Source organism: Narcine bancroftii, chromosome 5 (assembly GCF_036971445.1).
Source record: "Narcine bancroftii isolate sNarBan1 chromosome 5, sNarBan1.hap1, whole genome shotgun sequence".
Taxonomy (NCBI): Eukaryota; Metazoa; Chordata; class Chondrichthyes; order Torpediniformes; family Narcinidae; genus Narcine; species Narcine bancroftii.
Genome location: NC_091473.1, coordinates 215,128,642 through 215,149,572, shown reverse-complemented (window position 1 = coordinate 215,149,572; position 20,931 = coordinate 215,128,642). Strand labels below are relative to the sequence as shown.

The 20,931-nt window shown below is 47.6% G+C and overlaps 2 protein-coding genes across 6 annotated transcripts; one reads left to right on the top strand and one right to left on the bottom strand.

Moving 5' to 3' along the window:
* On the top strand, nt 1-6,243 carry cfap126 (cilia and flagella associated protein 126). Of its 2 annotated transcripts, XM_069941136.1 has the most exons (5): nt 3-124; nt 1,841-1,912; nt 2,495-2,575; nt 5,141-5,314; nt 5,832-6,243. In XM_069941136.1, exons 1-5 carry the CDS (start codon nt 98-100, stop codon nt 6,045-6,047), a joined length of 570 nt encoding a protein of 189 aa, XP_069797237.1. In that variant the 5' UTR covers nt 3-97; the 3' UTR covers nt 6,048-6,243. The 2 variants fall into 2 exon arrangements, with proteins under 2 accessions (XP_069797238.1, XP_069797237.1); XM_069941137.1 differs by lacking the exon at nt 1,841-1,912 and having other exon boundaries at nt 1-124.
* Nucleotides 6,244-6,521: 278 nt separating this feature from the next.
* Nucleotides 6,522-16,665, bottom strand: sdhc (succinate dehydrogenase complex, subunit C, integral membrane protein). Of its 4 annotated transcripts, none has more exons than XM_069941132.1 (6): nt 16,556-16,665; nt 10,098-10,154; nt 9,197-9,298; nt 8,253-8,314; nt 7,904-8,067; nt 6,522-6,703 (listed from the first exon to the last, which is right to left on the bottom strand). In XM_069941132.1, exons 1-6 carry the CDS (start codon nt 16,570-16,572, stop codon nt 6,539-6,541), a joined length of 567 nt encoding a protein of 188 aa, XP_069797233.1. In that variant the 5' UTR covers nt 16,573-16,665; the 3' UTR covers nt 6,522-6,538. The 4 variants fall into 4 exon arrangements, with proteins under 4 accessions (XP_069797233.1, XP_069797235.1, XP_069797232.1 ...); XM_069941134.1 differs by lacking the exon at nt 16,556-16,665 and adding an exon at nt 16,468-16,491; XM_069941131.1 differs by lacking the exon at nt 16,556-16,665 and adding an exon at nt 10,932-10,956.
* Nucleotides 16,666-20,931: the final 4,266 nt, after the last annotated feature.

Genomic DNA, 20,931 nt, shown 5'->3' with positions numbered 1-20,931 from the left:
GGGGAAGGAAGGATAGAAAGGTGGCGGTGGGTGAGCGGAGGAGAGAATCAAACTTCAGGATCTTAACCTTCTGGTTGGCAAATCAAAGAATTCTCCAATGGCGTACAGCTACCATGCCAATCAGGTAACTATACCCGTTCAGCCTGGAGAGGGGCTGAACGGCTTCCACTTGCCCCGGTGTAACAGGCCAGAGAGGAGCTGAATGGCCTCCTGGTGCAGCTGCCTGCAAAGGGGTTGAACAGCCTTTACCTGAATAGAGGGAATGAATGTCCTACTCTGTCTCAGTGCAACAGTTTGGGGAGCAGTCCAAATTACATCCTGTCCTGATGTAATGTGAAGGGCTGAATGGCCTCCTTATGTGCCAATGTAACAGTTCAGAGAGGGACTGGACGGCCTCCTTCTGTCCTAGTGGAACATTCCAGGGAGGGGCTGTATGGCCTCCTGCCCCAGTGTAGCAAGTTGGAGAAGGCCAAAGAAACAAAATAAATGAAGGTTGGGAGGTAGATATAGATTTAAGTAAGGCGTCTGACAACATTCCCCATTGTAGGCTCATTTAGAAGGTCATAAGGCTTGGGTCTCCTGCAAATTTGGCTGTGTGGATTCAGAATGGTTTGCCTACAGAAAACAGAAGGTAATGGTAGGTGCAACTCATTCTGCCTTGAGGTCAGTGACCAGTGGAGAGTTTCAGCGATCTGTTCTTTGTGATTTTTATTAGCGACCTGGATGAAGTCGAAGATCCGGTCAGTAAGTATGCAGATAACATGAAGATTGGAGGTGTGGTTACAGCAGAAACTTGACATAGATTGCAACAGCATACAGAAAGGATACAGAGCAGGACAGAAAATTGGCAGATGGTGGCGGGGGGGGGTTTAATTTGGTTAAGTGTGAAGCAAAGCACTTTGGAAGGTCAAGCCTGAAGGCAGAGAATATGGTTAATGGCTGGATTCTGAACAATCTGGAAGAATGGAGGGATCTTGGGATCCAAATCCATAGATCACTCAAGGCTGCTGCACAGGTTGTTAGGCTATTTAAGAAGGCTTACGGCTTCATTAGTCAGGGGACTGAGTTCAAGAGTCAGGAGGTCATGTTGCAGCTCTATAAAACTGGTTAGGCCACACTTGGTTCTGGTTGCCTCATTACAGGAAGGATGTGGAATCTTTGGAGAGGGTGCAGAGGAGATTTACAAGGACGATACCTGGATTGGAGAACATGTTTCATGAGGCAAGGTTAACAGAGCTAGGGTTTCTCTCTTCAGAGCGAAGAAGATGAGAGGTCTTTTAACAGAGCTCTACAAGATTAGAAGAGGCAGAGATGGGGTGGACAGCAAGTGGCTTTTTTCCTGAGCACGAATAGCAAACACCAAAGGTGTTCCTAATTTCCTAATTTTTCCCTTAAGGTGAAAGGAGAAAGTTTATAGGGGAGTCAGGGGCAAGATTTATTTTACCCTGAGTAGTCGGTGCTTGTAATGCATTTCTGAGGAGGATGGTATAATAGGGACATTTATAAGGCTCTTGGGCAGGCACATACTGTAGATAAAAGAAAAATATTATGGGTGTATGGTAGGGAAGGTTTGTTTGATGAGTAGGTTTCCGTCGGACAGCACCACATAGTGGGCCGTAAGGCCTGTACTGTGCTGCAATGTTCTATCCTGCTTTTTCTGTCCCAGTGTAACAGTTCAGCAAGGGGCTGTATAGCCTCCTGTCCTGGGGTAAAATCCAAGAGAGGGCTGAACGACATTCTATTCCAATGTAGTTCCACGGAGGGCTGAATAATGTGGGAAAGGAAGCATGGGGTGGTGGGCTTGGCCTGTCTTTCACTAACCATCTCCCCCACCCCACAGTATGAGGGAGCATACAAAAGCACCCGGATGAGCAGCTGGATTGTCCCCAAGCCCCCGGATCTAACCTCGAAGGTAGGAGCAGTGGCTGGATGGCGAGATATCGGTGATGAAGAGGGAAGAGGGTGCATTTAGGCCTGAGGCCCCTCTCTCTGTTTGAGGACAAGCCCCAAGTCTGGAGTGGGGATAGAAAAAGCAACCCTGGCCTGAAGCCCAACTCCTGGCACAATGGAGAGCCCCCAGGCCTGACTCCCAACTCACGGTGGAAGGAGGAGCCCCAGGCCTAGAGTTGGGAGAGCAGTGTGAGACATTACTTCCAGTGCAAGGGAATTCCAAGCCTGAGCCCCAACTCCTGGAGAGAGGGGGAAGCCTCAGGCCTTAAGAGGGGAGGGGCAGCCCAGGCTAGCCCAAGGTGTGAGACCAAAAAGCTCACCCCACCAACAGCGTCTGCAGCCAAACTCCCAAGGAGTGAAGGTCAAAGGCTGCCCAGCTTCCAGGAGACATCAGAAGGCTGTGCATTGGGGCAGACCCCATAAAAGCAGCACCCATGGGAGAAGCTCATCTGAAGAGAACCAGGACACAGAAAGCCATTATGTAACATGCAGGTCAGAACATCTCCAGTCAGTGATTAGCAACTCCAAATCCTTTCCATTCCAGAAGCCAAAATTTCGGGAAGGATCCAGTTTCTTCATTGCGAATGACAGAGGATACCTGAAGCCTGGTGTGCCCCGATCAAAGGTGAGGAGTGCACAGAGGTCCAGGCAACTCGTCCCTTTTACAAATCAGTGATGACAATAAATAATATTAATACAATATTACAGTAATTCAGTTACCAACTATTTACACATTTAAATCACAGTCATCCCCATCTTCCGTCAGTCTTCTGATACCTCCCTCGTGACCAATGAAAAATCAAATATCTGCCTCAGTGTTTCAGCAGTCTTCTTCCTTGCCACCCTCAAAACAATCCCATCTGTCCCTGGGAATTCATCCATCCTGATGACCTGTTGCGCTCACTCTCCATGTCCTTCTCTCTGCTGAATGTAGTGAGAGTCCTACAGCCCCAAAGGTTCAGCTCATCCACGATGAACAACAGGCCCTCCCCCCCACTTTTCCACCTTAGGCTCAGACCCCTACGAGCCCTTCCCATTTATGTAGTCACTCAATCATTTCTTCAAGGAAGCTAACATCCTTTGGGAGCTCATTCCATGTGCCCACCACCCCAAGTGAAGAACTGCCCCCTCTTGACCCTTCCTAATCCCACCCTCCTCACCTCGGTTATGCCCTACCATCTTAGATTCTCCCAAACTACAAAATAGATCGTCACTATTCCTCTCTTGTAGATCTCAATAAGGTCCTCTCTCAACTTCCTACACTCCGAGGGAAACAGGCCCAGTTTTTCCAGTCTCCCACAATAACTCAATGTCCCTAATCCTGGCACCAACTTTGTAAACCTCTTCTATACCCTGTTCAACTTTATATCATTTATTTTATGATGCAATTTCCCAGAGATTAACAACCAAAACTCCTCACAATATTCCAAGTGTGGCCTCACCATCTTGTTTAACTTCCATGTGACATCTCAACCCTGACCAATGAAGGCAAGTGTCTCAAACTCCCTCTTCATCACTGTCTCCCTGTGCTGTCATCTTTTGTGAGCTACATTCCTGCACCCCTCAGTCCCTCTGCTCCATAAAAATGTGGTTACCTGGTTCCATTTACCCAACTGCAACACCTCACTCTTCTTGAAATTGAACTGTATCTGTCATTTTCACCTTTGTGTGATTTGTCTCCAAATCCACTCCTGTAGCCCTGCCCCGCTCTGGACCATTAGTCATCCTGTCCAAAAACCTCAGCACAGTGATTGGTCTTTTCCATCTCCTTCGACACAGTACTGCCTCTTTCACCTCTTTACCCACCTTCTAACCACCACCCTATGTTTGCCTTTCCCTTCCTCTCCTTACCCGCCAATCAACACTACTTCTGTTCATTGATCTCACCCATCAAGTCCCTGCAGTGAAACCCCTGCCTTCTCCACCTCCGTCCCTCTACCTCCTTTCTGACCTGCCCTACCCCAAATTTTCCCTAGCTGCAAACCTCCCAGCAAAAATCTCAGAACTGGTCCAGTCCAGGAGGCAACTGTCCCACTATGCAGGTCCCACTACAACATTACTGCATGGAAATTCAGAGACTTGTGGGGTGGGGGGTGGGTGGGGAGAGATTCTCCTTTTCCTTCTCTGACTTTAAGGGGCACAGGGCAATGCCAATGGCAAATCTTTGTCTGCCTTATGGAAGACTAAAGGCAATTTCATGTAATATCAGATTTCAGTTTTATTACAATGTAGTTTCTGATTCTATCTCATCTGCACAGCACAAGCCCTTCAGCCCAAAATGTAAACCTACCCCACATAAATCTAATCTTTCCCTGCCTCACACCCACAACTCTTTGCTTCCCCACCAGTGGTGACATTGATGCAAATATCCAAAGCCATCTCTTTCTAATCCTGAGCTCAGGAGTGTGTCCCAAGGAGCAATCCCCACATTACAGCAGCAGCGGGGCCTGCTCATTGACCAGCTCCCCATCTCCCTGTATCCTCAATGAAGGACCCCATCCCTCTCTCAACCCATTGCCATTTCATCTCCCCCTTCAGGATTCCCTGCAGCCACTCTGAGATGTTCTAGGCACCTTAATGAGGGAGGCAACACACTGTCTAGGAGTCTAACTCATGCTTGTCCATTCCCCTGCGAAATGCACACCTTCTTCACATCTGCCTTCCTCATTCCCTCCCCTGCAGCAGAGCCAATACTGGTGCCACAATCCTGCTTCAGCTGCCCTCTCCAAACATGAGACTGCTGTGTGAAGCCCCCTTTCCACTGGCGCCCTGTCCCAGGAATTAACTGGGAATTCACTGGGACAGGGTCTAGTGGAAGAGGAACACTGTCCAAATGCTGGTGTGAAATGACATCATTTCACGCTGGGGATGAACCGCCTCTACCCCTAACTCATGTCCCTGGTGTTTGCTGACGCCAGCGTGCTGATAAAACCAGTGGAAAAGGGACAGCAGAAAGTCCCCTGTTTCCCACTGAAAGTAGAGCACTCCGACCCCCGGGGACGAATTGTGTTCAGTGGAAAAGCAATTAGTGTCCCAGTGGAAACAGCACAAAGGGCTTCCTATCCTGTCACATTGCACAGCCAATTAACTGGGATGCCAGAGGAAAAGGGATTTGAGGATTAGAGGGGCTCCTGTACTACCTGCCCTTTGCTCAATGCTTCACCCTGCTTTGAACTCCTGTCTCTTTCAGGAGAACCCCTGGGGAACATTCCTTGGAACGTGGGATATGCCCCACCGTATCCCACAGCCTAGACCAAACCTCACTGGCCGGAATCCTGCCCAGGCAGCCAGGCTGATGGAGGAGGTGAAGGCGTCACCACTGTACCGAGCCAGTAACGGATTTGGGCTACATTCCACATTTCAGGTTGGGAATATAATTGGATCAAAAATTTGAGGGTGTGAGGAGGGAGGGATGTGGGAAGGAAGTAGAGAAGGGACAGAGTACTGCAGGAGGGGCAGAGAAGGAGGGAGAGAGCACCATGGGAGTGTGGTGAAGAGAGGGAGGGAGAGCCATAGGAGGGACGGAGCGGGAGGGAGAGCCGTGGCGGTGGCAGAGGAAGGGAACCGGAGAGAGGGCTGAAGATGAGGGGAAGAGTGCCACATGAGAGGCAGAGGTCAGGAAGGGAGCACAGTGGGAGGGATGGCATGCAGGTAAGGAGTACTGCAGGAGCAGTGGAGGGAGAGGAAGGGAATCCCACAGGAGAGGCAGAGAGAGGGTGGGAGGGAGTGCCGTAGGAGTGGGCTGTCAGGAGGGTGGGAATGGTGCAGGGGGGGGTCAGAGGAGAGGGAGGGTGCAACATGCCCTTCTCACACGCTTTCCCCCCCCTTGATATAGCACCTCACTCCTCTAAATCTCTCTTCCTTCCCTCCTACTCCCACAGCACTGCGTAGAGCCAGCCCCAGCAGAGACGCATGAGGAGAAATGTGACTGGATCCAGGATTCCTCCACCTCCCCTCCCCAACAACTCGAGGAGACAGCAGCTGGAGATGAGGGAACCTCCCCCAAGCCCGGGCACCAGGCACCTACCCCAACAGGAGCTCCTCCTTCTTGCGCCTGCCCCACTGCCCATGGGATGCAGGAGGGACATCTCCCCTAGGGCAAGAAGCCAGCTGTCAGGGTGGCAGGAGATCCAGCGGGACAACCTGGTGGCAGAGCCCAACCCGACCTCCAGGTGCCGGAGCCCTCTGATTGGATGAGCGGAAGGGGTTCAGGGGGGGAGGGGTGGTGTCAGGGGGGTGTTGTGGAACTTGAGTTGACTTTTATGTCTGCATCAATGAAAAGATGGAATCAAAGCATGGCTCGGCTCTCTAACCTTTCACCCATGCACCCACTATGTCAAAGGTCGGCCTTCATCGTCCCTCATGATCCTGGGACAAGCCATTGGACAGTCAGAGGCAACACCACAATCTTCACCAACTGAGCCCATCCCTCATCAAGCGACTACGGGAAAACTGACCTCACTAACATGGCCGCCAATGTGAAACACCATGAGCGGTTGGAGTGGGTGGGGGGGGGGGGGGGGGGGGGGGACTTGGAATGTTTTCCTTTCAGATGAAAGCCTGAGAAAATGTCAACGTCAAAGCTTTATTATTTGGATACAGTCAGATCTGCATCTCTGCCACCGCTATTGTTCCTCTCATCACCCACAGTGTACATGGTCAGACCCAGACAGGTAGCAAGGGTCAGGGCAAGGACCAGGTATCCTGAGCTCTCTACCTGAGAAATTCTCAGTGCACGGCCAGTGTCCCAGGTCTGGGGAGAGAACAGACAGAACAGTCAACATCCGTTCCCCATGTACACTGCCCTGCTCCAGTGTCGGGGAACAGTCACCATCTGTCTCCCCCACCCCGTCCCAGGCAGTAGTCACCACCTGTGTCCCCGCCCCATCCCAGGAAGCAATCTCCACCTGTCTCCCCCTACCCTAGACCCGTGGGAGCAGTCCCCACCCATTCTGCCCCAGTCCCAGGCAGCAGTCTCCACCTGCTTCTCCCATCCACCCAGTCCCAGGGAGCAGTCACCAAAAGTTACTCCCCTCCCCATCACAACCACCCTGCCCACCAGCACACCCCCTATCTCCATCATGCCCATCACACCCCCCACCACTCCATCATGCCCCGCCACCCCTTCATGCCCGTGCCCCATCACGCCCTCAGCCCTGCTAAGCCCTGCAGCTCATCACGTTCCTGCCACCCCATGACGCATCATGATCGCCACGCCCTCCACACTGTACCGTCACCCAGTCTCACCCCCACACACCATCCAGCACCGTCACGCCCTCCTGCACGTCCCGCTGTTAACCCCATGCCGTCACGTCCCTGCCACCCCATCACACCCTGCACGTCCCCATCACAGCCCCGCAGCCCGTAACGCACTCCCCACACCCCATCATGCGTCCCATCATGCCCCCATATCCATCACGCCTCCCCACTACCCTGTCACACACCCCGTCGTGCCCTCGCCACTATGCCATGCTGCCCTGTCATACCCCCACACTTCTTCATGCCCCGAGCCCTCCAGCCCCACTTCAGTCACACCCCGACACCACCTCCCTGTCATGCCCCTGCACCCTATCACTCCCCACCACCTCATTGTGCCCACATGCCCTGCCACCCACCACCCCATTATGCGCCCTTACTCCACCATGATCCCACACCCTGCCACTATCCATGTCATGCATGTCACACCCCTGCATCCCATCTAGTCCCCACCACGTCACATCCCCACCACCATCACGCACCCCCATATGCAGTTTCTTCTTGCCCCCATTTCCCTCAGGGGCTTCATTTCTCCCACCCACCATCCCAAGTACAGACTCTTCTCATCCTCACTCCCCCCAAGGGCCTCTCTTCATCTTTACTCCCCCTCCCCCACCCAGGGTGTAGTCTGTCCCTGGCCCCACACGCCCAGAGCACTCTTGCCCTCACCTTCCCCCATCTTCCCCACGCCACTCACCAGGTGCCGTACTCCGTTCCATGTGTGGTAGGCCAGAGGGAATGCAATGGTGAACTTGAGGGCCCCAATGAGTCCTGGGCCCAGCTGGAGGTTACGCACCAGTTCCAGGTAGTGGGCATAGTCCCCCGGCAGCACCAAGGCAGCCAGGGCAACAAGAGACACTCCTGGGCAGGGAGAGAGAGAGAGACAGGCAGTTAAGGGCGAGGTAATAGAGGGAGTAGGAAGTGGAAGGGGAGGGAGGCGGAGGTGGAAGGGGAGGAGAGAGGCAGAGAATGAGGTGGGGGTTGGGGTTGAAAGCAGCAAGATGCAAGGCTGAGGGGGAAGAGAGAGGACTGGGCAGGCACCTCACCTGAACTGAGGGCAGCTCCCGTCCCACGATGCATCACCGACATGGCCATGGGCAGTGACCACCTGGTAGAGAAGAACCACACTGGTAGTGGGGTCTTGGGCAGATCCACCCCCCATCCCCTTTCCTCTCAGTCCTTCAGGACAGAAACAAGCTCTAAGGCCTTCCATGTCCACAACCACAAGAGATGGGAGCAGAATTAGGTCATTCAGCCCTTTGTCTGCACCATTTAAATCAAGACTGATTTTCAGGCTATCCTGTTATTCAGAGTCTGTGTTCTGATCCTAGACTCTACCTCTACTGGAAACATCTTGTCTATGTCCATTCCTTGATGCCCCAAACATGGGGTAAAGATATTACCCATCTCCCTCACTGTCAATTTTGTCAACTCCTGCATCATCCTTCAGCCTCCAGGAAATCTAAACCGCGTTTATCCAATCTCCACCCCCCCCCCCACCACCTTAACTGGAGCTTTTCTCTTTGGAGCAACGATAGATGAGTGATGAGTGAAGAGGTGTATATGATTATCATGGGGTCATATTGTGAGGACAGGCAGCACCATTTTCCTGGGACAACACTAGGAAATACCAGGGGACATCAGTTAAAAGTGAGTGGAGGAAAGTTGAGGGGAGATGTCAGAGGTAAGTGTTTTATACAGATAGTGGTGGTTGCCTGAAATGCATTGCCAGAAGTGGTGCGGGAGGCTTGCACAACAGGGGCAATCTTCTGAGACAAATACCTGGATGAAAGAGCAAATGAGGATTATGAGTGTGAGAGAGGGAAGGATTAGATTGTTCTGGAGTTTACACAAGTTAACACAACATCTTGGGTTTAAAGGCCTGACACTGCTGGAATGTTTCATAACTGGAGGTCCATCCCAGCCCCATCCTGATGAAGCTCTTCGCACTTTCTTCCGCACGTTTGCCCTTAGTGGCGGCAGTGCCCACCTGTAGATGGTGAGGTGAGGGGACATGGGTCGGTTCAACTGCTGGTTCTTCTGCCAGAATCGGTCCATCTCCTGCTGGGCAGTGGATCCATTCCGGGCGAGCCTGAGGGAGGGAAGCAGAGCATCAGGGTCACTTACCCCAAACTCTAGGACCCCACTCCCCTGCCAAATTGTGGGGCCCCCTGTAATGGAAGATTTAAACCGTGTTTTTTCCTTTTGCAGCATTTGCTTCTGCAGGGCTGAGAACCTGCTTGTTTTTTTAGAATCAGCAGACATAATCTAATTTCCACCATGAGGCCCAGAGATGCAGTTGTCTTTTGTTGGTCACAGACTGTCAGGAGACCTTGAAGATAATTAAATCATTTGTTCAAAGAGATAAGCTATGAAATAAACAACTTTTGGGTAATATAAGCCATGGTCCCACTGCTGAAGTTTGAGACTCTCCGAGAGGTGGAAACATCTCTCAGCAAGAACAACTTCAAGATTCCAACCAACGTCCCGGTCGGGGGAGGTGGAGAAGCCGCTACCGGCGCCCAGACAACCTACTACAAGTGTGCACTCGTCGCCTTGCTTTGGCAGTTGGGACCAGTCCAGGTGTTGATAAGTATAATTGGGAAGGGCTTGCATATTGTAGTTTGAATTCAGCTTTAGATTTAGTAATAAAGCCTTGTATAAACTGAACTGCTCTCGGTGTGTGTGTCTATTTTCTTTCGGTAGCTCAAACACTGTGACCAATCTAAAACGAACAAAATGAGAGGTATAAGTTTACCCAGGACACCCCCTCACCCCACTAAACTCTGGGACCTCCTCACCCTCTCAGATCCAGGGTTCTTTCACCCCAACACGCAAACTCAGATCCAGGATCCAGTGAACAGCCTGCTCCCTCTGCTGTGGTGACTCACCTGATGATCAAGGGGGCGGGAGAGAGCGAAGTCCTCAGGCACCTCCTGCCAGCTAGCCTGTGAGGAGGCAAATAAAAATCCAGGTGTAACTGCTCAGGTCCCAGTGACAGTCTGTTACGAGCCCAAAGGACCCCAAAACCCAGCTGCCATAGACATTCACCAAGACAAGTGGCTTTCAAAACAAAAGTTATTTTTAATCAACTTCAAACATGAAAATAGAATCAAACTTTAACTTATCTCTATACTTAACTAGCCCAAATTAACTCCCTTCTAATTCTAAGTGCACGTGTATGCAATGTGTGTGTAAATTCAAGAAAAGTTCTTTGGTTCACAGTTCAATCTCACTTCTCCTTCTTCCAAGTTCTCTGTAGGCAATCACCATGCTGTGCACAGAATTTAACATGTATAAAGTTCTCCAGGCTTGTTGCTTGAAAGGTAAATGTTTACCGCTCAGGAAGGTTCTTGTAGGGTTTGCAGAGATATTTGTTGCTCCAGGATTTCCATAACTGAGGTACCACCACTAGTCACCTCAGGGTCTCGCCGATGAAACTTGCCCCATTAGGGTCTTCTAGATGATAACCTCTTTCTTCAAGCTACCACAGAGTTCCATTCCTTCCTCTATTTTAAGAGAAACATCAGACAGATAGTACTTCCTGCCATCTACTGCTCTGGAACTTGCTTTCATCCGGTTCAAACAGTTTTCCCTGGATTGCACTTTTCAGTAACTTGTCAGTGTCCCACACACTGACTGACTGAGCTGTTAACTCAACTCTCTCTCTCTTCCAATTGAAACTCCAAAGAGAGCATGTGACTCATGTCTTGCAAAACCCCTACCTTCTCCAGCAAACAGGAGTTCTCCCTTCTCCTCCCATCTGTTGTTATCTTAGGTAAACAATCCAGGAGTGACCTTTCTATGAGCACTTTGCAGAAAGGGTACTGATAGACAGCATGACTCCAACATGACAATGGTCAAGCATTTTATGACATCAGCTCAATTAACACCTACTTGTGAAAGGTGCTTTTTGACCACCGCCAGTGGGCTGATATCGCCTCCAACCGTGCATCTTGGTGCCTCACAGTTCGGCGGGCAGCAACCTCCTTTGAAGACCGCAGAGCCCACCTCACTGACAAAACACAAAGGAGGAAAAACCCAACATCCAACCCCAACCAGCCAATTTTCCCTTGCAACCGCTGAAAACGTGCCTGCCTGTCCCTCATCGGACATGTCAGTCACCAACGAGCCTGCAGCAGACCTGGACATACCCCTCCATAAATCTTTGTCCGCGAAGCCAAGCCAAAGAAGGAGAAAGAAGAAGTGAAAGGTGTTTACATTCTCCAGAGATCCTGCAATGTGAATTCTTCAGTCGTTCAAATAAGATCTGTTTTAAAATGTGTGTATGTATGTGACCTACTCTAAATCTTATAAATTCTCCCCAAATATTAATATTGTTACACTATCCAACTCCCCATTATTTCCCCTCATCCCACATTGTCTCCCACCCAGACTCACCCACCCCTCCTCACAGCCACCACATTCCAGTCCCAGCAACATCCCGGTTAGAAATAAAATGGTGACGCTGCTGTAATGGTGCAGACGCAGGGAGAGCAGAGAATGGAGACATTTTGCTCTCCAGTAGGGTTTTACTGCCCAGTCCTTCTATCGGCGCCTCTGCACAGGCTTTAAATTACCTGCTACAGGAGTTGGCAGTGTCATTTAAAATCCTGAGATCATGGAGTCTGGGCCCAAGATGGTTATGGTTATGCTCGATAACAGCCACGAGGGTTTGCAGACTCGGGGGAGCAGTGGACTAGTCACGGTGAGAACAAACAACTCCCCACCCCCACTGAGAAGGAGAAGTGGAGACGACACAAAGGACGGTGACGACGGTGTGGCTGAAGGACATACACAGGCAGTGAGTGTTGGCACCTTGCAGGCAAGGAACCCACATAGGTCGCAGGTTGCTGGTGACTTGAGGTCAAGGAACTCACACCAGGCTATGAGTTACTAGAGACTAGCTCATGAAAACCAGGTATCAGAACCGGGATTCAAGTGGGTGCTGAGGGCAAGAAGGGCTTTCGAAAGGCCGTGAAGACTTCTACATCATGTCGGAGGTTTAGATCTGGGCTTGGGATGCTAATGGTTTGAACTGAACTAGAGCCTTGAGTAGCTGCAGGAGCACTAGGGGCAAATCCATGGACACTCAATGACTCTGAGGGGACTCTGGCTTCTCTTTCTCTGACTGTAGAGTGCCGGGCAATGCTAGTGGCAAATCTTTGACCAGCTTCTGGCAGACTAAAGGCAATTTCATGTAATATTACATTTCTGTTCTATTACATGTCAACAAATAGTCTCTGATCAGATATGAATCCCCTCCACTCCCTCTCTACGTGACTCTTGGGGAGGTGATGATCAGGATTGTTCCCCATTATCAGTCTGGAGTCCGGCTGGTACACACCACAAGGCTGGAGGAACTCTATCCATGAATGAGGCTGAGAACAGAACTATGTGTCCTCTGACACATCTGCCAATGACTGCACAATCCCACCCCTTCTTCACTCCAATCCGATTTTCACAGGGATCAATTGCTCTGAGACTCTTGGGTAAACACTGCCCACCCACCCTTCCACCCCCTGCTGCACCCCACAGTAAACACAGAAAGTGTAAAACATCCCTGCATCTCCCCCTCCCTCACCTCCATCCAGGGTCAAAACCTGATCCTACATCTCCCTCCTCCCTCACCTCCATCTAGGGTCAATACCTGATCCTACATCTCCCCCCCCCTCCCTCACCTCCATTAAGGATCAAACCTGTCCCTACATCTCCATCCTCCCTCACTCCATCCAGGGTCAAACTTGTCCCTAAATCTCCCCCCTCCCTGACCATCAAGGGTCAAAACCTGTCCCTAAATCTCACCCCTCCCTGACCTTCAAGGGTCAAAACCTGTCCCTAAATCTCCTCCCCTCCCTCACCTCCAACAAGGGTTAAAACCTGTCCCCACATCTCCCTCACCACTATCCAGGTTCAAACCTTGTTCCGCCATCTCCCACCCCCCCACCTCTTTCGGGGCCACAAACAGATTTTCCAGTGAGGCAGAGCTTTACTTGCTCATCATCCATCCTCATCCCCTGCATTCGCTTTACTCAGTGTGGCTTCCTCTACATTGGTGAGACCAAACCCAGACTAGGAAGCTGCTTCGCTGAACATGTATGTTCTGTGTTTGGGTCTAAGCTTGAGCTTCCTGTAGCCAAATGTTTCAATACCTGTGACATGCCTGTCCTCCATCTCATCCATTGTCGGGGGAGGCCAAATGTAAACCCATGGAACAACACAGCACATTGCTCCTGGACGGCCTTAAACTCAATGGCATGAACATCCATGTGATCTAGATGTCTTCTTACTCTGTTGACCTCAGTCAGGTTCTCCCTGGGAAACCAAACCCAGTCTGTCCTGATAACTGCAACACTCAAACCCTAGGGACACCCTGGTGAACCTTGAGCATGAAAACATAAGTGACTAGGCAAGTCAATGTTTCAGATCAGAGCCCTTTCTCAATAAAGGATCCTGACCATCTCTTTCCACTGATGCTGTCTGACCCACTGAGTTCCCCCAGCAGCCACGTGACCTCCAGCACTTTTGTGTGCTGCTCTGGACCCCAGCATCTGCAGATTTTCCTGTTTGCCTGCTCCACTACGAACTCTTCAAGAGATGCCTTCTCTGAAGAAGTTCTCCTCCACTCTGATGTGAGTTCTGAGAGTCTCTCTCAGTGCTGCCTCTCTGTTATTCCTGGTGCTCTCAAGCTCTATGACTTTGTGGTACCTTCTATCTGTTACCCAATGCTCCTCCCCCTATCTGTTTAGTCGGCCACCTGTCTGATTTTCCACATTTCTGACAAAGGCCTCGGCCCAAAATGCAAATTGTCTTTCACTCCCTATAAACTTTATGTGGCTTGCTGAGTTTCTCCAGCACTTTTGTGCATGGGACTCGACCCCAGTGCTTGCTCAAGATTCCAGCACGTGCACTTTGTGTTTCTTTCGTAAAGCTGCACTCCCTACTTGAATTTTGAAAGGCTTTGACAGAGTGGATGTAGATGTTTCCCTTATAAATTAGGTTATCTGTATAATATCAACTTGGAAAATGGAAGAGAGCCTGAGAATGCAGCAATGGTACATGGAAATGAATAAATGTATTCCACTGGAAAAAATAACATATTATTTAAAAAATAAAGTCACATTGTTTGAACAAATTTGGGAATCATACATGGAACATAACAGAGAGAGCTTGCCTCGGACCTCCATCCCCTAAAATGATAAGGACAAAATGATTTGATTTAGTGTGTAAAAGTAGACGACACATTTTTCTTGTTTGTTTTTCTTTTGTGTGAAGACATTGTTTTATAGTTTTATTGTCATGTATATGTTGAATATTTATTGGTTTTGGAGGGGGGAGGGAGGGAAAGGGGAAAAAAAGGGGGAAAATGCCACTGTATATATTTAATGAGAAACATTTGTACATACTTTGGTTGATTAGGTTCAGTGTGAAAAATAAAAAATTATAAAAAAAGAAATTAGAAATTATCCAATTAAAACAGAGAGGAGGAAGAACTTCTTTAGTCAGAGGTTCATGGATCTGTGGAACTCACTGCCGTATACAGCGGTGGAGACCAGATCACTGGGAGAACTTAAACAGGAAATTGACAGAGTGGATGTAGATGTTTCCCTTAGAAATTAGGTTATCTGTATAATATCAACTTGGAAAATGGAAGTATCTAATTATTAAGAGTATTAAGAGACATGGGGAAAACACTGGAAATTGGAACTAGGTGTGAGCATAGTTCAGCTTAGTGTAGAATCATGGAACAGACTTGATGGGCCTAGTGACTTGCCTGTTCCTTTATCTTGTGAAAATATCCCAGTTATTGAAGTGAAGTATCTAATATGTCAGCACCTCTACTTCCTCAGGAATGTTGTTACTATCAGACTCCTAAACAACAAACTATTCCCGAGACTTATTTAAGGGCTCGTACATTGCACATTATTTATTAGTAATATTTTTATTGCATTGTGCAGTCAGCTTATTTACATTTCTCTCTTATCTATAGTTTTTTGCACTACCGATAAAAGTAGAAATTCTACCTTGCCCACTGAAAAAGCAATCAAAGGGTTGTATTTGATATCATGTATTCTGACAATAAACCTGAACTTTGAAATTCGCCAGGCGTCTCACCTATTCAAAACAACAACTGCCGCAAGAACCCTAGCATGCGGAGACTGTACTTCCTCTCTCCTCCCCCCCCCCCCCCCCCCCCGGAGTCAGGGTTCCCACCCTCCGGCCTCCGGCCTTCCCTCCAGACACGTTCCCTCCCACATTTCTTCTGGACAAGCTCGCACTTGTCTTCCCTCTGGACGTGCCCCTCCCACCTTCTCTCTGGATGCGTTCCCTTTTGCCTTCCCTACGGATATGCTCCCTCCCTCCAGCCGTTCCCTCCCTCCTTCCCTCTGGATGAGCTCCCTCCTTCCAGATGAGTTCCTGCCCTCCTTCCCTCCAGATGAACTCCCTCACCTTCCTTCCAAACAAGCTCCTTCCCTCCGGACAAGCTTCTTCCCTCCAGACATCCTCCTTCCCTCCAAATACGCTCCATCCCTCCGGATTTGTGCTCTTCTGCCTTCCCTCTGGACATGCTCCCTCCCTCAAGTTCCCTCCATCCTTCCCTCCAAATGTGCTCCCTCCCTTTTTTCCCTCTGGATGCATGCTCTTCTGCCTTCCCTCTGGACATGCTTCCTCCCTCGAGTTCCCTCCATCCTTCCCTCCAGACATGCTCCCTCTCGTCTGTCCTCTCTCTGGATGAACTCCCTCCTGTCTTCCCTCCAGACGAGCTCCCTCCTGTCTTCCCTCCAGACGAGCTCCCTCCTGTCTTCCCTCCAGACGAGCTCCCTCCTGTCTTCCCTCCAGACGAGCTCCCTCCTGTCTTCCCTCCAGACGAGCTCCCTCCTGTCTTCCCTCCAGACACACTCCACCCCTCCATATTGGCTTCCTCTCTCTCCCCTTTTCTCTGGATGGGCTCCCTCCCGTATTCCCTCCAGACGAGCTCCCTCCTCTCTTCCCTCTGGACGCACTCCCTCCCTCCTGTTTTCCTTCTGGACATGTTCCATCACCCTGTCTTCCGGATGCACTCCCTCCCTCCATATGAGCTCCCTTCCTCATTCTGCCCTCCAAACGCACCCCCTCCTGTCGGTCTTCCCTCCAGATGAACTCTCCCACCCTTCGCTCCTGACACACTCCCTCCTTCCATACGAGCTTCCTCCCTCTGACCCTTCTCCGAGATCCTGCTCCCTCTGTCCCTCCGAAGTCGCGCTCCACTCGGTTAGTTACCTAGCTCCTACCCTCCTCTCTCTCCCTCCCGCCACCCAGGTTTCCTGCGATCCATCGCCGGCTGAAAGAATCCCCAACTTCGACTGACCTCCAGATTAACGCCATCTTCCTTTTATTGCGTCGCCTTCAGCATGACGTCAGAAGGTAAAACTGAGGGGAATGATTCCATAGGCCGCCATGTTTGATATTCCAGGTAGTCGCGCCACAAGTGACGACATTGCCTGGCGCATGGTGAAGGGAGAACGATCAGTGACGCTTACTATTGGCAACGTGAGTCACGTGATAATTTCATCGCCGCTGAATCGACGAGGGTGCCATGTTTCTTTTCCCGGTTGGAAGAAATGCTCCAGAGTAAGGGGATGATGAAAGAAACGGCATCGTGCATTTTACTCCCTCACGTTGCAGCAGAAGGGTGCAGATAGGCCCTTTTGCCAGATCGGCCACCCATTGACAGGACTGCTCCAACCCCCATTTCTTCTAATCTCCCCTGGCAGACCCACTACCTCCATCCCTGGGTCAGAACACATCACATGACATAGTGTTTAACCCTTCCTATCAGAGCACACGGGGAGCCCAGAATGCACGGTGCACAGTATCTCTGGTTACACCGCTTGGGGAGCATCGTGCACAGTTCTGCTGCATGTACCCTTGGGTCAGACCTCACTGGGAGCACTTGGGACGGACCACACTGGGAGCACCTTGCCCAGTTTCCAGGTGCTTATCATGCCTGAAGAACTGTGCATACCTCGGGTCTCCATATACCTGAGGTACTGTATATAGTCGTGTAATAGTTGATTCCGTGTAAAAGTCGCACCCCTTTTGTGGCCCAAAGATGGTGTATTTTCCGTATATCCTGCATAAAAGCTGACCTCCCCCTCCCGCTTAATTTTGGCCCCGACTGCCCACCCATCTGAGCTCCCGATGACCTGGCCACGAACACGCGCCTTGGTTCCTCACCGATCCAAGCTCCTGATGCTCCAACTGTGGATCAATGATTGGCCGCCCACTCATCCGAGCTCCATCGCCTCAATCACGAATCCTCACCCTGACCACCCACCCATCCGGGCTCCCAACGCCCCAATCACCCACTCATCTGACTTCCCAATTCCCCGCCTCCGACCGCAAACCCTGGGGACACCGTATACCATTCTTGTCTCAGTATCCAGGGTCTGACCAAGCATTGTGTTCTTCAAATCCATGCAATAGGCCCGACTGGGAGCACTATTCACAGTTCTTCATATGTAAATCACAAAAATCTGTAGAACCGTAGTTTTTTTTTAAATTTTTTAATTCTTCACACTGTGAACCATATCACAATACAAAATACACACAAACATTTCCCTCTTGAATATACACAGTGGCATTTCCTCCCCTTTTTTCCCCCCTACCTTCCCTCCCCCCTTCCCACCCCCCTCCAAACCCATTAAATGTTCAACATATACAATACAATAAAACCATTAAACAATGTCATCACACAATGAAAATAAACTAGAAAATTGTGACATCTACTTTTACACACTGGATCAAGTCATTTTGTCTTCTTATCATTTTATTATTTTAAGGGGTGAAGGTCCAAGGCAAGCTCTCTCTGTTATGTTCCATGTACGGCTCCCAAATTTGTTCAAATAATGTGACTTTATTTTTTAAATTATATATTATTTTTTCCAATGGAATACATTTATTCAATTTCATGTACCATTGTCGTACTCTCAGGCTCTCCTCTGATTTCCAAGTTGACATTATACACTTTTTTGCTACAGCTAAGGCTATCATAATAAATCTTTTTTGCGCTTCATCCAGTTTGAGGCCTAATTCTTTACTTCTTATATTACTTAGAAGAAACATCTCTGGATTTTTTGGTATGTTGCTTTTTGTGATTTTATTTAATACATGATTTAGATCTTCCCAAATCTTTTTCACTTTCTCACATGCCCAAATTTTATGTACTGTTGTTCCCGTTTCCTTTTTACAGTGAAAACATCTATCTGATAATGTTGGATCCCACATTTTTTAACTTTTGGGGTGTGATATATAACTTGTGTAACCAATTATACTGTATCATACGTAACCTTGTGTTTATTATATTGTTCATAGTTCCAGAGCATAACTTTTCCCATGTTTCATTTTTTATCTTTATGTTTAAATCTTTTTCCCAATTTTGTTTGGGTTTATACCTTATTTCATCATTTTCCTTCTCTTGCAGCTTGATGTACATGTTCGTTATAAATCTTTTTATTATCATTGTTTCTGTAATCACATATTCAAAGCTGCTTCCTTCTGGTAATCTCAGTCTTCTTCCAAATTTATCCTTAAGTAGGTTTTCAGTTGATGGTATGCAAACATTGTACCATGAGTTATTCCATATTTGTACTTCATTTGTTCAAATGTTAATAAATTATTTCCCAAAATATAATTTTCTATTCTTTTAATTCCTTTTCTCTCCCATTCTCTAAAGGAAAGGTTATCTGTTGTAAAAGGGATTAGCTGATTTTGCATCAATAATAATTTTGGTAGTTGGTCATTTGTTTTTTTCCTTTCTAAGTGAATCTTCTTCCATATATTGAGTAAATGATGCAATACTGGTGAGCTTTTATATCGTATCAGCTTTTCATCCTACTTATAAAGTATATATTCCAGTACCTTTTCCCCTATTTTATCTAGCTCTTTCTTAGTCCAATCTGGTTTTTCCCTTGTCTGATAAAAATCTGATAAATGCCTTAATTGTGTTGCTCTATAATAATTTTTAAAGTTTGGTAACTGCAAACCACCTCTCTGTTAATTTATCTAACGCTATCCTCGGCTTCCCCCCTTTCCATAAAAATTTCCTTATTATTCTCTTTAGTTCATTAAAGAATTTCTCTGTTAAGGGAACTGGTAATGATTGAAATAAGTATTGTATCCTTGGGAAGATATTTATTTTAATACAATTTACCCTCCCTTTCAATGTTAGTGGTAATTCTTTCCAATGTTCTAAGTCTTCCTACAATTTCTTTATTAGTGGCTGATAATTTAATTTGTACAGGTAGCTTAAATTATTATCTAATCAAATACCTAGGTATCAGATTGCTTGTGTTTGCCATTTAAATGGTGATTCTTTTTTAAATTCTGTATAATCCGCATTACTCATTGGCATTGCTAAACTTTTATTTGCGTTGATCTTGTACCCCGATGTTTCTCCCTATTCCTTCAATTTCTTATGTAGTTCTTTTATTGATATTTCTGGTTCTGTTAAGTACTATGATGTCATCTGCAAATAAACTGATTTTATGCTCCTTCTCCTTTATTTTTATCCCTTTTATTTTCTGTTCTTATCAGTTCTGCCAATGGTTCAATTGCTAAAGCGAACAGTGAGGGAGATAATGGACATCTCTGCCTAGTTGATCTACTTAATTTAAATTGGTTCGATACATATCCATTTACTGTTACCTTCGTCAATGGCCCATTATATAATACTTTAATCCAATTAGTGTATTTTTCTGGTAAATTGAACCTCTGTAGTACTTTGAATAAATAATTCCATTCTACTTTGTCAAAGGCTTTTTCTCCGTCTAAAGCTACAGCCACTGTTGGCTTCTTATTTCCTTGAACTGCATGAATTAGATGAATAAGTTTACAGACATTATCCGCTGTTGGTCTTTTCTTAATAAATCCAGTTTGATCTTGTTTTACTATTTTTGGTACTCAGCCGGCCAATCTGTTTGCTAATAATTTTGCTATTATCTTATAATCTGAATTAAGTAGAGATATTGGTCTATATGATGCTGGTGTTAGTGGATCCTTCCCTGTCTTTAGTATTACTGTCTTTTATGAATCTGTCAAGTTTTGTGTTTCTTCTATCTGGTTCATGACTTCCAGTAGAGAAGGAATTAATAACTCTTTAAATGTTTTATATAATTCTATTGGGAATCCATCCTTTCCAGGTGTTTTAGTGTTCGGCAGCTTTTTTAATATATCCTCTACTTCCTCTATTTCAAATGGCTTTATCAGTTTGTTTTGTTCCTCTTCTTGCAATTTTGGCAGTTCAATTTTAGCTAAAAACTCTTCTATTTTATCATGTTTCCCCTCGTTCTCAGTTTGGTACAATTGTTCATAAAATTCCTTGAATTTCTCATTAATCTGCATTGGATTGTATGTAATTTGTTTGTCCTTTTTCCTTGATGCCAGTACAATTCTTTTAGCTTGTTCTGTTTTAAGTTGCCAGGCTAATATTTTGTATTTTTTCTTCTAGCTCATAATACTTTTGCTTTATTTTCATTATGTTCTTCTCCACCTTATACGTTTGTAATGTTTTGTATTTTATTTTTTTGTCTGCCAATTCTCTTCTTTTTGTTGTATCTTCCCTTTTTACTAGTTCCATTTCTGTACAATCTCCCTTTCCAACTGTTCTATTTCCCGATTGTAGTCCTTTTTCATCTTAGTTACATAACTTATTATCTGTCCTCTAATGAAGGCTTTCATTGAGTC

Bases quoted from the DNA above. Each gene is read 5' to 3' on its own strand.
- cfap126 (XM_069941136.1), top strand. From the start codon at position 98: ATGGCGTACAGCTACCATGCCAATCAG. The intron at 125-1,840 runs GTAACTATACCC...CCCACCCCACAG, and splicing joins ACAGCTACCATGCCAATCAG to TATGAGGGAGCATACAAAAG. The intron at 1,913-2,494 runs GTAGGAGCAGTG...TTTCCATTCCAG, and splicing joins CCCCGGATCTAACCTCGAAG to AAGCCAAAATTTCGGGAAGG.
- sdhc (XM_069941132.1), bottom strand. The intron at 9,299-10,097 runs GTGAGTCACCAC...TCCCTCCCTCAG, and splicing joins CCCGCCCCCTTGATCATCAG to GCTCGCCCGGAATGGATCCA. The intron at 8,315-9,196 runs GTGGGCACTGCC...CTTCTCTACCAG, and splicing joins CCTCACCTCACCATCTACAG to GTGGTCACTGCCCATGGCCA.